Source organism: Erpetoichthys calabaricus, chromosome 2 (assembly GCF_900747795.2).
Source record: "Erpetoichthys calabaricus chromosome 2, fErpCal1.3, whole genome shotgun sequence".
Lineage (NCBI taxonomy): Eukaryota > Metazoa > Chordata > Cladistia > Polypteriformes > Polypteridae > Erpetoichthys > Erpetoichthys calabaricus.
This window is the reverse complement of record NC_041395.2, coordinates 258,669,572-258,691,818: the sequence shown is the minus strand read 5'-3', so window position 1 is coordinate 258,691,818 and position 22,247 is coordinate 258,669,572. Positions and strand designations below refer to the sequence as shown.

The following is a 22,247-nucleotide window of genomic DNA, read 5'->3' as shown; positions in this document are numbered from 1 at the left end:
GCCTAATCTTTATGTACTAATAGGCAGGGCATTTTCATTTAAATGTAGAATGTGTTTGATTAATACTTTCTCTGTGCAAGTATCTTAGATAATGCAAGTAAAAACAATACAACTCTACAGCAAAACTAATAAATTACTGTTTATATATATTACAACTTAATGAAATGAAGGAATATGAGAAGAATATTTAGTAAAAGTTAACTATAGCTTTTGTTCCTTTTTCCTCTTATCAAGGCATAGTAGAATTTCACTAGAGTCACACTCCTCATAGTGTGAATTTACAATACAATAGCAGAATTTTTTGATTGTTACAAAATAACAGCATCAGAAATAAATTAATACTGTATGTACAACCAAACACACTTAATGACATTTACTATTATATTCAAGTAAAGAATACATTTCTCTTAGTACAATCTAGGGTTAACAAAAAGCAGGGATCAGCTCAAAGAAAGACAGAAAGAAACAAAGCAAATAAATAAATAGCCAATGGAAACCCAGCTCTGCAAACTTTGTGCACCAACGAACATTTCTGCTGTCCCCTGGAAATCAACTAGTGTCCAACTGAAGAAGTCAATGGTTTATCATGATAGACCCACATCAGCAAGACCCAGCCATGAAACTAAAGATACTGTATTTACCTAAATTTCATGTTGCCTAATATGTGAGCTGTATAAATCCCAATTGTAATGATGAACAAAACACAAATGTCATTCCATACAATGTAATGAAACAATACAACATCAGCATGTTCTGCTTAAGGAGACTAAAAAGGGATTTTCTGATCAATAATTCTGAGCAATCAAAATAATGATGCCATTACAGGAGAACATCACAGGTTCAGAAACCCTGAAAGAACTGCAGCTATACTTTAAAACTCAGTAAGGGGCATCATGAAAGACATAATTTAAAATGAGACTCATGCTACTCTGTGTTGGGTCCTGAAAATGTCAGGAGACTTGACTGAATCCTGCCAAAAAAAAAACAATAACTTGAAAGGTGACTAAAAAGCTGTCTTGCTGTTTTAAATTAAGTCAAGGAATAATGACTTCACATTTGTTACTATCTATTACTATCTTATTTGGTAAAACTATGTCTCTTTAAATGGAGACATATTTCTTATTTGAAACAAAATTACAGTTATCCAGCTTCCACTTCTGTCCCTGTGTTCTTGTTGAATAATTTGTTTTAGTATAACTTCTGGCATCTGCCCTACTAAGGTCCCACACGATACACACTTACATCATTTCTGTATTGGTTATAACAATGTAATTAATTATTCTTCTTTTGATACATTTCTGAAACAGAGTAGTCCAATTTTATTTCCAAATGTGCTACATTGCTTCATTCACAACATTGACAGAAATTTCAGAAATATGAATTTTAATAATCAAAATATTGCTCAGTATATCCTTACCATAATTGTGACTGTAACATTTGCAATTCCTGGAGGCATGCCACTTCCACTGTTCAAAGCTTCCACTATAATGGTGTAGGTTGCCCCAGTTGCAGAAACAGTTTCAAAATCTAATGGTTTTATAACTGATAGATCTCCCGTCAGAGGATTCACAGCAAACAACTGCTTTGCATCTTGTGTCCTAATGCGGTAGGTGACATTGGAGTCAAGGTCAACATCTTTTGCCTTAAATAAACAAACATGTAAGTGTACACACAGCATAAAAATTACATTTTAAACTTTGCAGATCATTTATGACAGATGACTTGTGTGCAAAAAATATATTTCCCATTCTTATTTATAAGTTAAAGAAAAATGCATGTAGTAATGAAGGCTTGGATTTAAACCCAGTATGAATTAATATTATTATTATTATAGACACAAATGATTAACTGACTGTTTCAATGAAGATAACTCACTAATTTCAAAAACCTATAGACACACTATAGTATCTATCTACTTTTAACAAGTGAATTTCAGGAAAGTAAAAAAAAAAAAATTCTGCAGAATATGTCCTTCTTGCAGCTTGTTGTTGTGATTTCATTTTCAGTATGTCACAACAAAGAAACAGAATGTCAGCAAAAACTGACAGTTGAGACAGAAACAATATAATCTTTTTCACGTGTGGTTCGTCTTGCAGTTTGGAAACTTAATAATCACTAATGAAGATGATATATAAAAAATTCTGGAAGAAGCTTTTTAATTTAGTAATTTTCACAATAATAAAAATATTACTGATTTAATAGGCATAAACAGGACTGTTTTTCTGTTATGCAACACATTTTATCAACATATTAAAAGAAAATAATTCTAGTGAAAAATATACTAATAAATAATGAAAACAATGTTTGATGTTGAAAAACTATACAGCACAGAGACTACCTCATCCCTGCAGATGACAACAAAGCTTGACACTTTTTCTACTACAGATGTTTTTATGTAACTCAGCCAGTTAGATTTCTTGTCTCTCTCGTCCACATGCATGTATGAATTTGTTCCTTTGTAGGAGATAAAGCATGACGAATTCTAATGGTAACTCAAATTGTGGGTAAAATGGCTTTCAGCAGCATCGTGAATGGCAAATTTGGGCAATGGAGAGCATTGACTGTGTAAGCCTGTTATCTTAATACTCCTTAAATAACACACAACTGTTAGTTGCTTAAGCTTGCAGGAGAGTGTTAGTGTTGCAGCAGGCACAGGCTGTAAGCACATAGGATCTGAATTGATACCAGATAATGGGAAGAGGCATTTTCAGTGTTAAACTGATTTAGGTTACAATATGTAAAAATAATAACAACAACAATTTCATTATACAATATATTAATTTAAATGCTATAAAATGTGAATTACAAAATAATATTTAGAAAATTTCATATTTCAAATTTACTAAGCAGATTTTCCACATACCTCTAAACGCAATATTACTTTTCCAACAGGACTGTTTTCTGGTAAATTAACTGTATACGATGTTTGTGAGAATACAGGGCTATTGTCATCAATATCCAGAACTTTGATAGATAATGTAATAGTTGTACGTCTTGGATCCACTGCTCCATCTGATGCCTCCACAATTAGATCATACTGACTTCTTGTTTCTCGGTCTAGAGGTACTGAAGTATAAATACTTCCATTTGAGTTTATTCTGAAAAGTCCGTTATGGTTCAGCAAACTGTATCGAACTTGTCCATTCAGTCCAGCATCTGGGTCGGTTGCCTAAATAACAAAAAGATAGCATTAAATAAAATATTATATTTCTATTAGAACCGATGAACTACACAATAAGCATAATAGTAACATTACATTAGATCAGGTAAACTTTATTAATCCTTTATGGAGAAATTCAAATATATACGTTATTATTACTGTATATGCAATTGATATGAGATTTATATGGTAAGGATAAAGCCTCTGTGTGAAAGCATTAATGGAAAAGAAGAATATTTTGCGTTAGCAATTTTGCTCTAATCAAATTTAAATGTGCTGCCTTTGGTTTAAAATCATCAAAAATACAATTTCCACTTCAAATTAAATTTACTGTCAACTAAAGTACTAGGGTGTTGTACCGTGTTAGCCATTATGAATGTAGAGAAAAGCCAAGCAAAATGACACCTTTTATTGGCTAACTAAAAAGATTACAATATGCAAGCTTTCGAGGCAACTCAGGCCCCTTCTTCAGGCAGAAGGGGCCTGAGTTGCCTCGAAAGCTTGCATATTGTAATCTTTTTAGTTAGCCAATAAAAGGTGTCATTTTGCTTGGCTTCTGTCAACTAAAGTAACTTGACAATAATCGCAATACTTAATTAAACAACAAACCTGTGTAAAAGCCTTTATATTTAGAGATTAACTGTGCATGCCCTTTTTTTTCCAATCAGAAAATTATAAAATAAAACTGTATATGGTATGAGGACAGCCAATGGCAAAACTGGGTTGTCTAGCCATTAAACAATGAGTGAATCTATTTTAAAAGTATTCCACCCTAAGAAGTTCAATACTGAATCACAGGTTTTTTAATTTGAATTTTTTAATACTAATAAATAGAAAAAGACACTTTAATGTCAAAGTAAAAACAGATCTCTGCAAATGACTTAAATTAAATGCAAATACAAAAATACAGAATAATTCATCACAGACACCTTCAGGTCAGTATTTAGTAGATGAACCTTTGGCAGCAAATGCAGCTTGCTGGACTTGACAAAGGCTGTTCACTCACAATCACCAAGTAACCTGACAGAGCTTACATAGTTTTACAAAGAAGAACAGGAAAAATTGCAGTGTCCAGATATGCAAACCTCATAGAGATCTATTCACACAGACTCAAGACTGCAATTGCTGCAAGGCTACAAACAAAGACATAGGTTTGATCACCAATAGGTGGCATCACATAGGTATGTGTGCCTTGTTTTGATGTAAGTGGTATTGCTGTGGATTCTCTAGTCTGCCTTATTTTTTGCACATGTAACATTTAACCTTAATATCTAATTGTATAACATTTTATGATGGCTATTTTACTATGCTCATGTGGTAGTGCTGCTGCTTTGCAGTAAGGAGACTGTGGAAGATTGTGGATTCGCTTCCCGGTTCCTCCCTGTGTGGATAGCGCTTTGAGTACTGAGAAAAGCGCTATATAAATGTAATGAATTATTATTATTATTATTATTAATGTATTATTATTATTATTATTATTATGCTACTTTAAATAGTAGCCACCAATACATTATTTTATATTTTAATAAGGTCAGTCTCTCTCATGAGCTCCAAACCTCATTGCTTTTATCTCATATTTCTAGATTATTTATAAAGCTTATATAATCAGTAGTTGTTGTTCACCTCGTACCTATTGAAGTCTTGCCTTTTGTTTAAATTCATTTAGCTACACATGAATGTAGAACACTCATTTTGCCAACGGTTTTAAATGAATTTAAATGGTTGCTATAGTATATATACTTTAACAGTTACTTATACTGTACAGAGAAAACAAGAAACAAGAATCACTTCTATTACCATCATTATCATTTAGTCATTCTAAATCCATATAAAATACGCAGCCAAATCTACATCAAAACATGTTGGACAAATGTTTTAGCAATAGATTAAAATAAAAAACTAGAAAGGAAAAGCAAATTTATTAGAAGTGTGCACTAACAGTGGCATTACAGACTTCTAAAGCATTCAGTGTTTAATTATCAGCAGTGAACATGTTTGATATTAAACATATACACACAGGGCCCAGGCCACCACTAAGGTGAATTAGGCATTTGCCGTACGAGTTAGCCTCAAAACAGTCGGTTAGCGCACTAATAAGCTTGGCCTAGGGCACAAAATAACCTAGCACTGTATATATACACACAGTATATATAGCATGGTGGATTCATAAAGTATTCAGATCCTGTCAGTTTCTGGACACTTTATTGTGTTGTAGATTTCATTTTAAATGGATAAATTTGCCATTTTTGTTCACCAATATACAGTATACTCAATACTTCATAATGACAAAGTGAAAACTTGTTTTAAGGAAAGATTTACAAATTTATTAAAATGAATATATCAAAAACTGAAATCCCTTGTTTACGTAAGTATTCAGACCGTTTGCTGTGGCACTCATATTGTGGTCAGGTGCATGCTTGTTTGACTTGTGTCTAGAACTTGATTTGAGTCCACTAGAGGCAAATTGAATTGATTGCACCTCATTTAGAAAGGCACACACCTGTGTATATAAGGTCTTACAATTCACACTGCATGTCAGAACAAAACTAATCTATGAAGCCCAATAAACTCTCTGTAGACATCAGCAATAAAACTGAGGTGAGGCATAGATCAATGCAACAGGATAAAATCATTTCTAAAGCTTTGAGTCTTCCCGATGGCAAAGCGGTCTCAGTAATTGTGAAATGAAAGAAGTTTGAAGGCACCAGATCACTTCCTAGAGTTGCCAGTCGAGCCAAACTGAGTAAATCTACAACACAATAAAGTGTGCAGGAAGTGAAGGGGTCTGAATACTTTCTGAAACCACTATAACCTGAATGGCACTAATTACACTAAGCAATGTAGTTTCAATTTTGTCCCAGAAGTCTGTAGACTAAAGTATTTGTATTCGTAAGACAAAAAGCCTCAACTCACACAATTAAGTTAAAATTACATTTTTTCCCTGTTGCATGTAACAAAACAAGAATGTTTCTTTTACAGTTATTTGCAGAATAGTCAGTGGGATGGAAAATTCATAAATGAAGTTCAAAACTTGTATATTATATCTTATGTTAAAGGCAGACTTCAGTTCAGTATGCGTGATAATGGGGCAGCTTTCAGGATTTTAGGGTTTAAGATAAAATTGAAGTATATTTTTTCATGAATACAAGCACTATCAATCGTAATGCAGAGGCTGGTTTTTATTCACAAAATTTTGAAGATATACAAATTTAGGGGTCACAAGGAGAAAAAGACTAATAATCTATTTAAACATAATTAAATTGTTAGTGCTTTGCATGTAGCAAGAACGTTCCGACAAGTTTAACATATGTACATTTTGTCATTTATAAGGAGAGTCAATACAATTTAATTTTTTCAAGCTTCTATAAATTTTAACTTATTCCTGTATGTAAATAAACTGAATTGCTACACAAAGAGTCTAATAATTTATTATGAACACCATTGTCCAGTAATCTAGTGGTTTAAACCTCATAGAAAAATTAGTACCAATATAAGTACTACTGTACTTTGCTGAAATGTTATTGTTGTTCACATTCTTTAAAAAAAATGATACGTTTACTCGTTTCATCAAAATATCACAAGATAGTGTTTGTGGAACTCAAAAAAGCTCTGTGACAAATATCAATCTCCTTAAAATGTACTTTTAACAGGTAAATCTGAGATTTTGTTCATTTTCACATATCTCAGTTTTCAGAATTATAAGAATTCTGCTGTTTCAGTTTAAAATATGCTAACCATATTTTCACTCACTGACTAAAATACAACCTGTTATCACACTTCGCAGTCCTTTCCGTTCCATTTCTTTTACACATACGCTGTGATGCCCACTTCTCATGCACACCATAATGCTATGTTGTGTAAACAAAGTATAACCAATGAATTGGCAACAAAAAATGTGTAAAATAATATAAACTGTATATAAACATTGTCAGCTTGCACCTAAATCATTGCTCTGGCTATTTGCATCAATATCTTAAATCTAGTCTTTTCAACAGAGTATTGGGTTTACTGTTCTTTACTGTTGCAAAATGAAACATTCTCACTGAATATAGCAACATATCAAGATCACTAAACTGCAAATATTGCAACTACTGTAAATTTATAAGGAAACAAAATCATTAGGAAATGACAACTAAAAGCTGAACTTCAAGAGCCCCCTTTTACTGAACTGAGGGTAAAATGAGCTGTTTGTACAGTCCAGCTCATTCTTTGAGGAAATAAATAAAAGTCATATCACAACGATTCCTCCTTGTCCAGAGGAGTCATACTGGGACACAGACACACAAGCACAAGAGATTTGAAAGGGAAATTGATTAATAAAGGTGATTTAACACTGATGGGTTATTTGGGTCTGTCACTTGGTAACAACACAGACTACCACCTGTGCCCACATCCTCCGTGTTCACTTTAATTAAAATTCAAATGATGTAGAAGACAGTTTCACTTTGCAGTGCCAGTAAAATTAAAGGGATTTGGCAGTCAAAACAAGCTGCACTCACTAAAATTCATTTATTCACAGTAAAGACAAGTTTAGTCAGTCTGTCTGAAGCAACTATTTAGAAATTTGGTGAAATTAATTCTCAGGAATATATATTTTGGGAAAGCACTGGTGGACAAAAAATACAAGTCTGTGGCTTTTCACTTTGATTATCGGTCCTCCTAATTAGGACCAGAGACCAATCAGAAGTACAGTACAAAAACCTCAACATTTATAGTTTTAAATCAAATATATTCATGTTTCCCTGCACTATATTAAATGCAGAAGAATGACTGTCCACTTTTCTTACAGATCCCTTTAAGTCTGGGGATGCCCAAAGGAGCATGTAGACCAGCAATGTGTGGCTGGACATGAAAAAAAAAAGAATCACATCAAACATAAGAGAGTTTTTCATGTTTAATATTTGTCTGTTAAAAATTAATTTGGAAAGAAGACGATTTACCAGACACCACATTCTTTTCCCTGTTCAGCAGGAAGTGGCATCTTTTTTGAATCGTACAAATTCAGCATACAGTTGGGCCCATGCACAGGTTTGAAATTTTTAGTCTACCTTAAGGAAAAAGAGGTGTATGTTCTAAGTAAGCATTTATTTACACCCAGACAATGTTATTTTATTTTGCTGAATTCATGCCATTAATGCTCCCAGTTGTCCTCTGGTGATGAAAGAACTTTTGATACTGTATGCTAACAACAAACAATGAAGTAAAGTTCCAGACTTTCCATTTACCATTTGAATTGCAAGCAAATTGGGGTGTATAAACATACATAGTCTGTATAGGGTTATAAATGAATCGGACTTTAATGGTTTCAGGTGTAATAGACAACAACCACTGTAACCACCTAGATTCTATATTCTTTGAAGGTCATTTAATAAATACAAATTCATTGACATAAACAAACAACCATAAATACAGTATATGAAAATAGGGGAGCACCTCCAGAAACACATATTCACATGTGATCAACAGAAGGAGAGGTGTCACATTAAAAGAGGTAATAACCCCAAGCATCACCATATCAAACACACAAAAAGATCAATACAATAAAAATCAACACTTCATGACTCAACACATTAGGAAAAGAGCTTTACTTGAATAATTGCATGCATATTAAAAAAAAGCTTTGCTCACATTTATTCTTTCATAAAAAAATTTACACTGAATACATATTTTAAAATTTTGTAACTACCAACAAATCAGAATAATGCTGAAGTTTTCCTCTTATTATAGTGTGCAGTCTTTTAAATTCAAAACACATTTTCATCTATACTGTAAAGACAGTTCATTTCTAGCCCAATAGCTTATGTGCATGCTTTTTATATATTGAAATATACACTTCATTGAAGAGGGTCTGTAAAAAAAGACAATATTCAATAGCTCTAAAATGACCAAAGTCAGCCTCAAGCATCACTTTAAAGCCAGTGACAACGCAGCTTCAGAGATTTCATGAAGCACTGATTCTATAAATGGGAGTTATGTACTGTGCAATATGGTGAATCCAATACTAATTAAGCACTGGAGAATGATTTATAGTATCTCTTGAGGATGCTCTGTATTACTGATTTTTTTGGACAAGACATGAAATGAAACCTTAGTGATATTATTAAATATTCACAAGCTTTACACATTCATTAAAACCAATCACTATTCCAGAAAATGTTATATAGCTTTTATAATGAGTGTTATAGTGGTTTGTTGACTTACTGCACTATACAGAGCACCTGGGGTCAAATCTTGCCTTGGGTACTTTTTGTGTGGAGTTAGCATGTTAGTGCTTGAAGTAGAAAAATAAGTGCCTCCGTTGTTGGTATGTGTGTTAGCTAGTATAAGAAAATCACATCAAATTTCTGTTGCTAATACTAGGAGATAAGTCTGGGAATTCATGACAAAGCTGTGCAGCAACCCCTGTTCTTCTTCCATGTTTCCCTGTGAAATGACGTATTGTAGTCCGATCCAACTGTAGAAGCTCAAAAAATAGCTGGCAATAAACTGACAATCAGCACAGATTTTACCAATATACAGTTAGGTCCATAAATATTTGGACAGAGACAACTTTTTTCTAATTTTGGTTCTGTACATTACCACAATGAATTTTAAATGAAACAACTCAGATGCAGTTGAAGTGCAGACTTTCAGCTTTAATTCAGTGGGGTGAACAAAACGATTGCATAAAAATGTGAGGCAACTAAAGCATTTTTTAACACAATCCCTTCATTTCAGGGGATCAAAAGTAATTGGACAATTGACTCAAAGGCTATTTCATGGGCAAGTGTGGGCAAGTCTGTCGTTATGTCATTATCAATTAAGCAGATAAAAGGCCTGGAGTTGATTTGAGGTGTGGTGCTTGCATGTGGAAGATTTTGCTGTGAATAGACAACATGCGGTCAAAGGAGCTCTCCATGCAGGTGAAAGAAGCCATCCTTAAGCTGCGAAAACAGAAAAAACCCATCCGAGAAATTGCTACAATATTACGAGTGGCAAAATCTATAGTTTGGTACATCCTGAGAAAAAAAGCAAGCACTGGTGAACTCAGCAACGCAAAAAGACCTGGACGTCACCGGAAGACAACAGTGGTGGATGATCGCAGAATCATTTCCATGGTGAAGAGAAACCCCTTCACAACAGCCAACCAAGTGAACAACAATCTCCAGGGGGTAGGCGTATCGATATCCAAGTCTACCATAAAGAGAAGACTGCATGAAAGTAAATACAGGGGGTGCACTGCAAGGTGCAAGCCACTCATAAGCCTCAAGAATAGCCTCAAGAATAGAAAGGCTAGATTGGACTTTGCTAAAGAACATCTAAAAAAGCCAGCACAGTTCTGGAAAAACATTCTTTGGACAGATGAAACCAAGATCAACCTCTACCAGAATGATGGCAAGAAAAAAGTATGGAGAAGGCGTGGAACAGCTCATTATTCAAAGCATATCACATCATCTGTAAAACACGGTGGAGGCAGTGTGATGGCTTGGGCGTGCATGGCTGCCAGTGGCACTGGGACACTAGTGTTTATTGATGATGCGACACAGGACAGAAGCAGCCGAATGAATTCTGAGGTGTTCAGAGACATATTGTCTGCTCAAATCCAGCTAAATGCAGTCAAATGGATTGGGAGGCGTTTCATGATACAGATGGACAATGACCCAAAACATACAGCCAAAGCAACCCAGGAGTTTATTAAAGTAAAGAAGTGGAAAATTCTTGAATGGCCAAGTCAGTCACCTGATCTTAACCCAATTGAGCATACATTTCACTTGTTGAAGACTAAACTTCAGGACAGAAAGGCCCACAAATAAACAGCAACTGAAAGCTGCTGCAGTAAAGGCCTGGCAGAGCATTAAAAAGGAGGAAACCCAGCATCTGGGGCCTCATGTATAATGCGTAGAACTCACACTATAACATGGCGTAAGCACAAAAGCGGGAATGTGTGTACGCACAGAAAAATCCAGATGCAGGAATCTGTACGCACGCAAACTTCCACGTTCTTCCGCTACATAAATCCCGATCAGCGTGAAAAGAAACGCATGTGCACGTGCCTTCTGTCCCACCCCAACTCCTCCCAGAATTACGCCTCTTTGAATATGCAAATCAATATAAATAGCCTTCTGTGAAAAGACAATGGGAAAAGCACAGGGGAAAATATAAGAATTTCAGAGAATACCAAGTGGAGGCAAAGGAAAAACGTACTATTTGTTGGTTTAAACAGTGGTATAATCAACAAAATGAAGTTGATCGAGTGACAGAGTGTCGGAGAAACTCGAAAGCTCAAGTTTACAAAGTCGCACAGTGCCTGAAATAAAAAAGAAATCACATATCAAAGTCGCCGTGAAAAGGCGACTCGTAGCGGACTGTCTGAGTGTCATATGAAAGCTTATTAGGATACAGAGAAAAAAAATAGGCACACAGTGGGAAAAAAGCACGAAATGTCATCTTTAATCTCGAAATTTCCACTTTATCACATAGTTTATTTTGCCATTAAAGTAGAACATCATAAACTTCATCTTAAAATCATTTAATTTACTAGTTTCTTAAATCCTATTGTAACTAAAGTAGCACATTAAATGTTTTGTTCTGTATTCGATCTTCTATGTGCTCTATGTGTGTGAATCACTACCTGCTTCTTAAACGGGCTTTCTTTTTCTCCGACAGGACACATAATCCATTACATTCGTAATATTACAGCTCTCTGAAAAATTAAAATACTGTGAAGTATACATGATATCTTTTTCATGATGATAGGAGTTAAAGCATGTTATTAAACATGGGAACATGGTGGCGCAGTGCTTGTTCATGTCTCATGCAAGAGGCTTGCTGCGCCATGCGCGACCTTCGATGAAATAATTTATTACAGAAGTACTGTCTCTTTCAAACGTACTAACCTCCAATTCCTGTCCTTACTTTTCTTTCTACAAATACCCAATCGCCACACAATCAGCTCTGTAATAGACGTGAAGCCATTTGTAAGCTTAGAACGCCGATTCTTCCAAACTTTTAAGGAACATTGAAATATCTTCGTAGTACATGTTTAATTATTCTATCCGTCTATCCTTCCAGTGTCGCGTCAGCACCAGCAATAATACAGCGCAATGAAGGAACAATCCCTGAACTAGCTAGCGTTGCGGCACCGTGTCCTCACATGTTTAATTATTAACAATACAGATTATTTAAATGAAGTTAAAGTTTTATCTGTATAATATAATCAACATATTTTGCTGCATTTCATCTTAAAAATGATATCGTCATCATATGTACATACGTGCTTTATAAAGTGGCGCAGGATGTGCAATATTATAACTGTAGTGCAAGTTTACAGTGAGGTAATTGTACTTATAAGTACAAACAGTTCTACAAGGAGCACTTGATGGACTGATTGAGTGCGTTTATAGTTCTTGGGATGAAACTGTTTCTGAACCGCGAGGTCCATACAGAATGGTCTCTGAAGCGTTTTGCCGTGGCTGAGGCAGCATCGGCTTCATGCTGTATACCGATAATTCTCTTTCCAGTCTGCTGCTGCTGTGATTTACACTCAGATACTGTGATATAAATACTCCGAGTAGTGCAGGGAGAGTAATATGGAAAAAGATGATCCGCTGTGGCAACCCTTAATGGAAGCAGCTGAAGAAGGTGCAGTGAGAGTAACAATGCTAAAGCAGTTATGGTATTTGGAATACTATGGCTATTCCCTGGACCATTATATTGCTGCAGGTTAATTACAATCAGATGCGTTACACTAATAAACAATATGCAATTAGTTTCAGTGTATTTATAAAGCCACGTCAGGAATGTGGGTCTAAGAAAGAAAGGGTAACCACACAGGAACAGTAGCACTGCTTTGATGCTGGGTGCCGCCAGTCTGCAAAACCGAGCGGAGAAATTGCGTACGCCAGGGTATGAGGTACCGTGGAAATGTGCGTGGCTTTACGCCAAGTTTAGGTTTTATACATCGCGATTTGAGCGTGGAAACGTTCGAATGCAACATTTCTGTGCGTACACACCATTTATACATGAGGCCCCTGGTGATGTCCATGAGTTCAAGACTTCAGGCTGTCATTGCCAGCAAAGGGTTTTCAACCAAGTATTAGAAATGAACATTTTATTTCCAGTTATTTAATTTGTCCAATTACTTTTGAGCCCCTGAAATGAAGGGATTGTGTTAAAAAAATGCTTTAGTTGCCTCACATTTTTATGCAATCGTTTTGTTCACCCCACTGAATTAAAGCTGAAAGTATGCACTTCAACTGCATCTGAGTTGTTTCATTTAAAATTCATTGTGGTAATGTACAGAACCAAAATTAGAAAAAAGTTGTCTCTGTCCAAATATTTATGGACCTAACTATATATATATATATATTGTGACACTAGAGGGCACTGTCGCTCCTCAAACCCAATAGACAAACGCCCAAGACACCAGGTAAAGCACCAAAAGGATCTTTTATTCCTTCTCTTTAAATATAGTGGTGCCTGAAAAACACCTTCGCCACCATACAAAGACAATAATAACACAATAATTCTCCTCCTCTCCTCCCAGCAGCTCTGTCACACTCCCTTCCCAACTCCGGCTCTCTCACTGGGTCTCCACTAGTCCTTTATATAGTTCTTGACCCGGAAGTGCTTCTCCTCGTCTATTCACGTGACTTGTCAGCATTTCCAGGTCAGATGGAGAATTACATTTTTCTTCAGACCAGAAGTACTTCTGTCCTTACGTCCCCATGACTTGGGAGTACTTCCGGGCTATATTGGAAACAGAAATCCCTGTGTGTCCCTGCAGCATCCTCTGGCAGCACCCACGGTACCCAGCAGGGCTGTGAAGCCGAACTCCATCTTCCATAGTGCCCTGAGGGAATCTGGGGCACCACTAAGCTGCAGGGAAGTCGCCATCTAGCGTCCTGGGGGTTTTGTCCGGGTTGAGCTGCTGGCCATCCACCACAATATATATATATATATATATATATATATATATATATATATATACATACAGGTGCTGGTCATAAAATTAGAATATCATGACAAAGTTGATTTACTTCAGTAATTCCATTCAAAAAGTGAAACTTGTATATTAGATTCATTCATTACACACAGACTGATGTATTTCAAATGTTTATTTCTTTTAATGTTGATGATTATAACTGACAACTAATGAAAGTCCCAAATTCAGTATCTCGGAAAATTAGAATATCAATTAAGACCAATGCAAAAAAAGGATTTTTAGAAATGTTGGCCAACTGAAAGGTATGAACATGAAAAGTATGAGCATGTACAGAACTCAATATTTAGTTGGGGCTCCTTTGACCTGAATTACTGCAGCAATGCGGGGTGGCATGGAGTCGATCAGTCTGTGGCACTGCTCAGGTGTTATGAGAACCCATGTTGCTTTGATAGTGGCCTTCAGCTCTTCTGAATTGTTGGGTCTGGCGTATTGCATCTTCCTCTTCACAATACCCCATAGATTTTCTATGGGGTTAAGGTCAGGTGAGTTTGCTGGCCAATCAAGAACAGGGATACCGTGGTCCTTAAACCAGGTACTGGTAGCTTTGGCACTGTGTGCAGGTGCCAGGTCCTGTTGGAAAATGAAATCTGCATCTCCATAAAGTTCGTCAGCAGCAGGAAGCATGAAGTGCTGTAAAACTTCCTGGTAGATGGCTGTGTCGACCTTGGACCTCAGAAAACACAATGGACCAACACCAGCAGATGACATGGCACCCCAAACCATCACTGACTGTGGAAACTTTACACTGGACCTCAAGCAACGTGGATTCTGTGCCTCTCCTCTCTTCCTCCAGACTCTGGGACCTTGATTTCCAAAGGAAATGCAAAATTTACTTTCATCAGAGAACATAACTTTGGACCACTCAGCAGCAGTCCAAACCTTTTTGTCTTTAGCCCAGGTGAGACGCTTCTGACGCTGTCTCTTGTTCAAGAGTGGCTTGACACAAGGAATGTGACAGCTGAAACCCATGTCTTGCATACGTCTGTGCGTGGTGGTTCTTGAAGCACTGACTCCAGCTGCAGTCCACTCTTTGTGAATCTCCCCCACATTTTTGAATGGGTTTTGTTTCACAATCCTCTCCAGGGTGCGGTTATCCCTACTGCTTGTACACTTTTTTCTACCACATCTTGTCCTTCCCTTCGCCTCTCTATTAATGTGCTTGGACATAGAGCTCTGTGAACAGCCAGCCTCTTTAGCAATGACCTTTTTTGTCTTGCCCTCCTTGTGCAAGGTGTCAATGGTCGTCTTTTGGACAACTGTCAAGTCAGCAGTCTTTCCCATGATTGTGTAGCCTACAGAACTAGACTGAGAGACCATTTAAGGGCTTTTGCAGGTGTTTTGAGTTAATTAGCTGATTAGAGTGTGGCACCAGGTGTCTTCAATATTGAACCTTTTCACAATATTCTAATTTTCCGAGATACTGAATTTGGGACTTTCATTAGTTGTCAGTTATAATCATCAACATTAAAAGAAATAAACATTTGAAATACATCAGTCTGTGTGTAATGAATGAATCTAATATACAAGTTTCACTTTTTAAACGGAATTACTGAAATAAATCAACTTTGTCATGATATTCTAATTTTATGACCAGCACCTGTATATATATATATATATATATATATATATATATATTATATAGGGCCATCTTGCGGGGACATGGCACATGAGATTCTTGCAAGACATGCCCTACTTACAAAAGATATTATATAAGAGCACACCCATCAAAAAAAACTCAGTGGTGTAAAAGCACGTAGTACACACAGATCATGTGCTCTCAGCACATATAAAGCGTATAAGGACAATACAGAGAATAGAGACCCAAAGGCGTTGGAGAGAAAAAAAGGCAGATAAGAGATTATGAAAGCAGTGGAATTCGACAGGCTCAAACAAACGATGGCGCAATACATATGCAGAGAAAGGTACAGAATATGAAAGCAGTAAAATTAGAAAGTATTGTAGCGTCCCAGCCAGGTTGAGGGCTTTTTGGTTTTAAGTGACTGTTAGGTCCGATTGAGGGAGGGCGGAGTACAGTATGGAAGACTGATGGCGGGGTATTGATTGATGCTGTAAGGGGGGGCGTTGGAGAGAGTGCTAGAAAGTTGTGTTTTGGGGTTAGGAAGTCGGCGATTGTTCAAGTAAAAATTTTGTGACACTTTATCATGTTTGTCTCTACAGCATCAAAGAAAAGATTACCACAAACAAAAGGTAATTAATCATCAGAACCAGGTGTAATTGAAAAAATAGCAGGACAAATCGAGGTCAGAAAAAAAGAGTAGACAACAAAGTCTTTTCGCATTCGCATCAATCAATGCAGAAAACGTGGATTTACACAATAATGGACCATACGCTATGAGAATCTGTGGTCCTAGAACAGTTTAAGCAATGACAAGTTAAATTTCAAAGAATACACATGGATCTCGGAGAAGCGATGCATATTTTAACAGGCAAAAAGAAAGGTAATGTATATATTACGTGAATAACATTACACACCAAAGGAGATCGTGATATGCCACTCGTATTAAAATGTTTACAGTTTACCATGAGAATAGCTTTTGCTATGACAATCAATAAATCACAGGGACAAACATTAGAAAAACTCGAAGCCCCCTTGTATGTGTATATATATATATATATATATATATATATATATATATATATATAGATTCATTTTTGTCTTTTACTGATTATGTCTTCAGACACTTTTTTTCTTCTCATTTACAATACCGTTCATAATACTGGCACTGTCATGTGTAGTTGGTTGCCTGCTAAAGCACCTTTGTTGTTGTTTTCTATTGTTTGCTAACTTTTTTTGATACCATGGTTAACAAAAGATGCAAAGAAGAACTTGTACTCACTTATACAACAACTTGTGGACTCTATCTCTCTGTCTCCCTTTCTCCCAGAGTGCAGGAGCGAATTGCTGGGCTGCCAGCAGAACTATTGCATAGACACACAGGAAAGAAAAGCAGAAGCCCAAATATGTAATAAGAGGAGTGAGTACAGACCCTGCCTGCCTTCTATCATCATGGGCAATGTAAGATAGCTGGCAAATAAAATGGATTAGCTCTTAACACTGATTAGAAGCCAAAGGTAATACCAACTCAGCAGTCTCATGTGCTTCACAGAGACGAGGCTTAGAGCTGAAACTCTGAACTCCATGGTTGGCATTGGATGGATTTAAAATCATTCAGGCAGACAGAAACAGGAGCAAAAGTGATATAGGAAGAAAGGAGGTTGACTTGCCGTTTTTTGTGAATGAAAAAAGGTGCAACTTCTAACAAAGCACAATTAAAGCACAGGCCTGTGACCAAATGTTGTGCTGCTAGTGATGAGCTTATGGCTATATTATCTGGCCTTTGTGCTGGCAGTTTTTGTCCCACCCTCAGCAGATGCATGAACTGCAACAGACATAGTACCCTATATACTCGAGTATAAGCTGACCCGAATAGAAGCCAAGGTACCTAATTTTACCTACAAAAACTGGAAAAACTTATTGACTCGAGTATAAGCCTAGGGTGGGAAATGCAGCAGCTACTGGGAAGTTTCAATAATCAAAATAAATACCAATAAAATTACCGTACATTAATTGAGGCACCAGTAGGTTAAATGTTTTGAGTATTTATTTCAAAGAAAATCAGTAAACTAGCTCTGTAAGTGGAGAAGAGGGTCAACAAAAACAATATGGTATCAACAATGATACCTTAAGAGTATAACCCCCTTAGCTCAATCAGCAACCAAGCTAAAACACAAAGAGTTAAAATCCTTCAAAACTGGATTCCTCCTAATCATCTGTATATCCAAACAGAGATTCAACATCAGCTGGTGTGAGGTTATCAGCATAGATATTGTCATCATCACTGAGTTCGCAGTCATCACCATCACTGCTGTCAATCTCATACAAAGCGCTGTCTTCACTGCCATCCATAGCACTACTAATGCCACATTTCTTGAAGGTGCGTTGCACCATGTCCTCTGGAATGTCTTCCCATGCATCTCGAACCTACTTTGCTATTAATTCTATGTCGGGCTTCATTAGATTTCCAACGTTTGTCAGTCGGGCTTGACCAGATGACATCCATTCATGCCACATCTTTCGCACACGGTCTTTGAAAGGTTTATTTAGACACACATTTAGGGGCTGCAATACAGATGTAAGCCCACCTGGAATAACGGCCAAAGTAACTTGAGAAGACTTTGCCAATTTTTTAATGTCATCAGATGTGTGGGCTAAATGTAAAAACATTGAATAACACTGAGAAAACCTTGAACAACAGAAAAACTAACATTGCAAGAGTAAGCACTATAGCGCTATGAACCGCTCGCTAAAAACACTTTTTTTAAATGAGTTTTAAGCACAGGGAAAACAAACATTTGAAAAATCCGTAATTTAATAAACAACCAAGAAAAGTAACATTGCAACATTGCACGCTACGAACCGATCGCTGTACACAGAAGTGAAGTGGAAGTTAAAATTCAATAGAAAAAAGTCTTCATTAAATACAATGAAGTTAAAACAATGCTCGAATCAATCTCTTTAAAAACAAGCCCGGTGCATTCTTTAACTGCCTTCTCGGCCTTATGTGGCCAGTTCTCTCTCTCTCACCGCACATGTGTGTGTGTGTGTGTGTGTGTGTGTGTGTGTGTGTGTGTGTGTGTGTGTGCGCATGTGCGTGTGTCTCTCTCTAGTGCGCATATCTCTCTCTCTCTGCACAGGGAGAGACTGAACACGTGCGGAAATCATTGGCGCACACAAACCGAAAGGGAAACTGGCTTGTTCGTATACCGAGTGTGTGGTCGTGAACAGATGCAAAAGTTTGGTGAACTTTTTGGACGTAACCCAATTTGTACGTGTTCAGAGATGTTCGTGAACTGAGGTTTCTGTCGGGTTGGTGGGGGCAGCGGGACCTGACTCGAATATAAGCCGAATGTGACGTTTTTCAGCATATTTTGGGTGCTGAAAAACTTCCCTTATATTTGAGAATATAAGGTATTCTGTTGTAAGCAAACTCACTACTGATCATCAAAGCTGTTTCATTACAATTTAAGGGGACTTTAACCAAGTTTCACTTTCCTCCACCCTCACCAATTTTTACAAGTTTGTGGGCAACAAACAAGGGAAAACAGGACCCTTGACTTGTTATATGTCAATGTTAAAGAGGCATGAAGTTCATACCTGCACATAAATCCATTGTCCAGTGGCTTTCAGTCATCACCAGGATCATACAGGAATGGACAACAGAGCCTGAGGAGAAAACTAACTGAAAAATGCACTGTGAATCACAAGGTCAGGACATTGAAGGACTCAGGCACTGCATCACAGACTACATCAAGTTTTGTGAGGATAAAACAATTTCCATAAAGACTGTGCACTGTTTTCCTAACAATGAACTTTGGATCACAAAAGACCGGCAAACCCTACTGAATAACAAGTAGAAGACCTTTAGGTCTGGAGATAAGAATTAAACCAAGCAGGTGTAGTCACAATTGAGAAAGCAACTCAGTGAGGGGTAAACCTACTATAGTGAAAATTGTGAGCATAAGTTACAACAAAACAATGTGAAGGAAATGTGGAATGAGATAAGGACTATCACTGGCTACAGGTAGGGTTTAAAACCTAAAAAGAAAGGGAACAAGAACAAAGTTAATGAACAAAACAAGTTCTTCAACAAGTTTCACTCATTCACTGTTAACCAAGCAAGCTGAGGAGGTTTCAATATCCCAACTGCCACCTCTACCCTGCACAACCTTCCCCTAAAATGACACCAACACCTGTGGTTTTCAGCCCCCTTCAACTTTCTGAACTCCCTGTCTCTGCTGATAAAGTAAGGAGAGAACTGGAGGAATACTGTGTGAACAAAGGTGGAGGGCAGGATGTAATCAGCCCCTGTGTACTGAGAACATTTGCCAGTCAGCTCTGTGGGGTCCTTCAGCACTTGTTCTCTCTTTATATGAATCTGCAGAAAGTGCCACAGCTGTGGAAAACATTCTGTGTAGTCCCAGTGTATAAGAATGGACACTCTAGTGCTCCCAATGACATCAGACCAGTTACTTTTACTTCATACATCATGAAGACCTTTAAGAGGCTGATCCTGAAACAGCTCCAACCCCTGATTTCAGGACATCTTGATCCTCAGCAGTTTGCCTATCAGGCACATATAAGTGTGGAGGGTGCTCTGATCTACACACTCTACTTGTACTTGGACAAAGCAGGCACCACAGTCAAGATAATGTTCTTCGACTTTTCCAGTTCCTTTAACACCATTTTTTTGTCTGTGTGTCAGAAATTGTGGTGTTTAATACTCAAGCACCACACAGAAATATCCTTTCTCCCCACCTATTTGCTCTGTACACTGCAGACCTCCATTATAATACTAGCACTTGCCACTTACATAATTTCTCAGATGACTCCTCTATCATAGGCTGCATTAATAATGGGGAGAAGTTGGAGTACAGGAGACCTGTGGAGGACTTTGTCTTGTGGTGCAGGGAGAACCACCTTTAACTCAGCACCAGCAAGATAAAAGAGGTAGTGATGGACTTCTGGTGTGCCAAATAACCTCTGAAGCCAGTCACCGTTCTGGGAGAAGACATGGAAATGGTGCAGGGCTACAAATACCTGGATGTTCATAAAACCAGCAATTGGACCAGTCTCACAACAGCGCTGCACAAGAAGGGCCACAGAAGACTACACTTCCTAAGGAGATGCAGGTCTTTTGTAGTATTTAGCTTCAACCAGTCCAAAGTAGCCATTTTAATATTCTATGCTATCATCCCCTGCGGAAGCAACTTGTGCTCATAAGACACACAACACCTTTGCAGGAAAGACTGCTCCATCACAGTGCTAACCCGTGACATATTGGAAGCTGTAGTGGAAAGAACGATGGTGGCAAAATTGTTCTTAGAGCACTTTTGGCCACAGGTGTGTTTCCATTAGGCAATTCAATACTTCCTTCCAAAATCAAAAACTAAATGCTTATACCCTAAGTTCATTATGCAATTTCTGCATAATATCTATCTATCTACCTATCTATCGTTCTGTGGTGGGCTGGCGCCCTGCCCGGGGTTTGTTTCCTGCCTTGCGCCCTGTGTTGGCTGGGATTGGCTCCAGCAGACCCCTGTGACCCTGTAGTTAGGATATAGCGGGTTGGATAATGGATGGATGGATATCTATTTATTTTCATCCATTATTGCATTATTTGTTCTGTGAGTCTGTGTCTTTGTTTATACTGCTGTATGCATCGACATTTCCCCTTTCAGATTACTAAAGTTAATCTAATCTAATGATATCAATATTTTTAATTTGAATATAAAACCTGCCATATTTTCACTTCTTTTAACTGTAAATGGATGTCCATTCATATAGATTTTATCAACTATAAGTCGAATCATATTCAGTCCTTTGTGTTTCATGAATATATATATTTTTTTATTTCCAATCATGAGGTCTTTTTATGTATGTTATGTACTGTATGTGTGATTGTGAATCACTGTGTTCCTTATTCTTTCAATTGAGAGTGCTGCTGTTTATCTTTATCACTGTTAAACTCAGTAGACAGCTTGTGTCCATGTTCTCCCTGAGCTACCAGAGAAATCACTTTTCTGCATGCACTGCACCTCAGGCTTTGCCAATTGTTCTGAGAGCAAAAATAAGGCATTTGCTCTTCTGACAAAAGGTTTGCTTTTAATAATCATTAGCTTCCGCATCAACAGGCTCCCCACTAATAACATAGCTAGGAGTGATGCTAGCTTGCTGAGGATGATCACATCCAGTACGTGTTTCAGTCTGTTTAGAGAATTTGACTCACTTTGTGAAGTTGTGTTATGCCTTCTGGCGCAGATCTTAATCTTTTGTTGCCATTTTGTCAGGCTAATGTTATGAGAGTTGTGAACAGTCCCCTCATATCAAGCCTATCTGCCAACAATAGAAATAACAGGGTAGGAGAGTGAAAAACAAATGTGAAACTACTTGTGCAACTTAGTGAACTTACAGTAATGATGTTTAGCTAGGATTTTTGTAAGGAGCATTTTTAGTCTATAGCCTTTTGCTAGAGTGGTGGGCCAGCCTGTCTTGTGCAGTGGCAGAACAGTACCAGGAGGTTG

At 37.3% G+C, this 22,247-nt stretch overlaps 1 protein-coding gene across 1 annotated transcript in view; it reads right to left on the bottom strand.

The window, feature by feature from the left end:
- The window catches only part of pcdh15b (protocadherin-related 15b), a 718,592-nt gene that overhangs the window by 237,901 nt on the left and 458,444 nt on the right, over positions 1 to 22,247 (bottom strand). Inside the window, exons 21-22 of the mRNA XM_051923141.1 lie at positions 2,864 to 3,169; positions 1,418 to 1,642 (exon numbers count right to left, since the gene is read on the bottom strand). Of these exons, the coding sequence (XP_051779101.1) occupies positions 1,418 to 1,642; positions 2,864 to 3,169 (531 nt within the window). The remainder of the gene's footprint in view (positions 1 to 1,417; positions 1,643 to 2,863; positions 3,170 to 22,247) is intronic.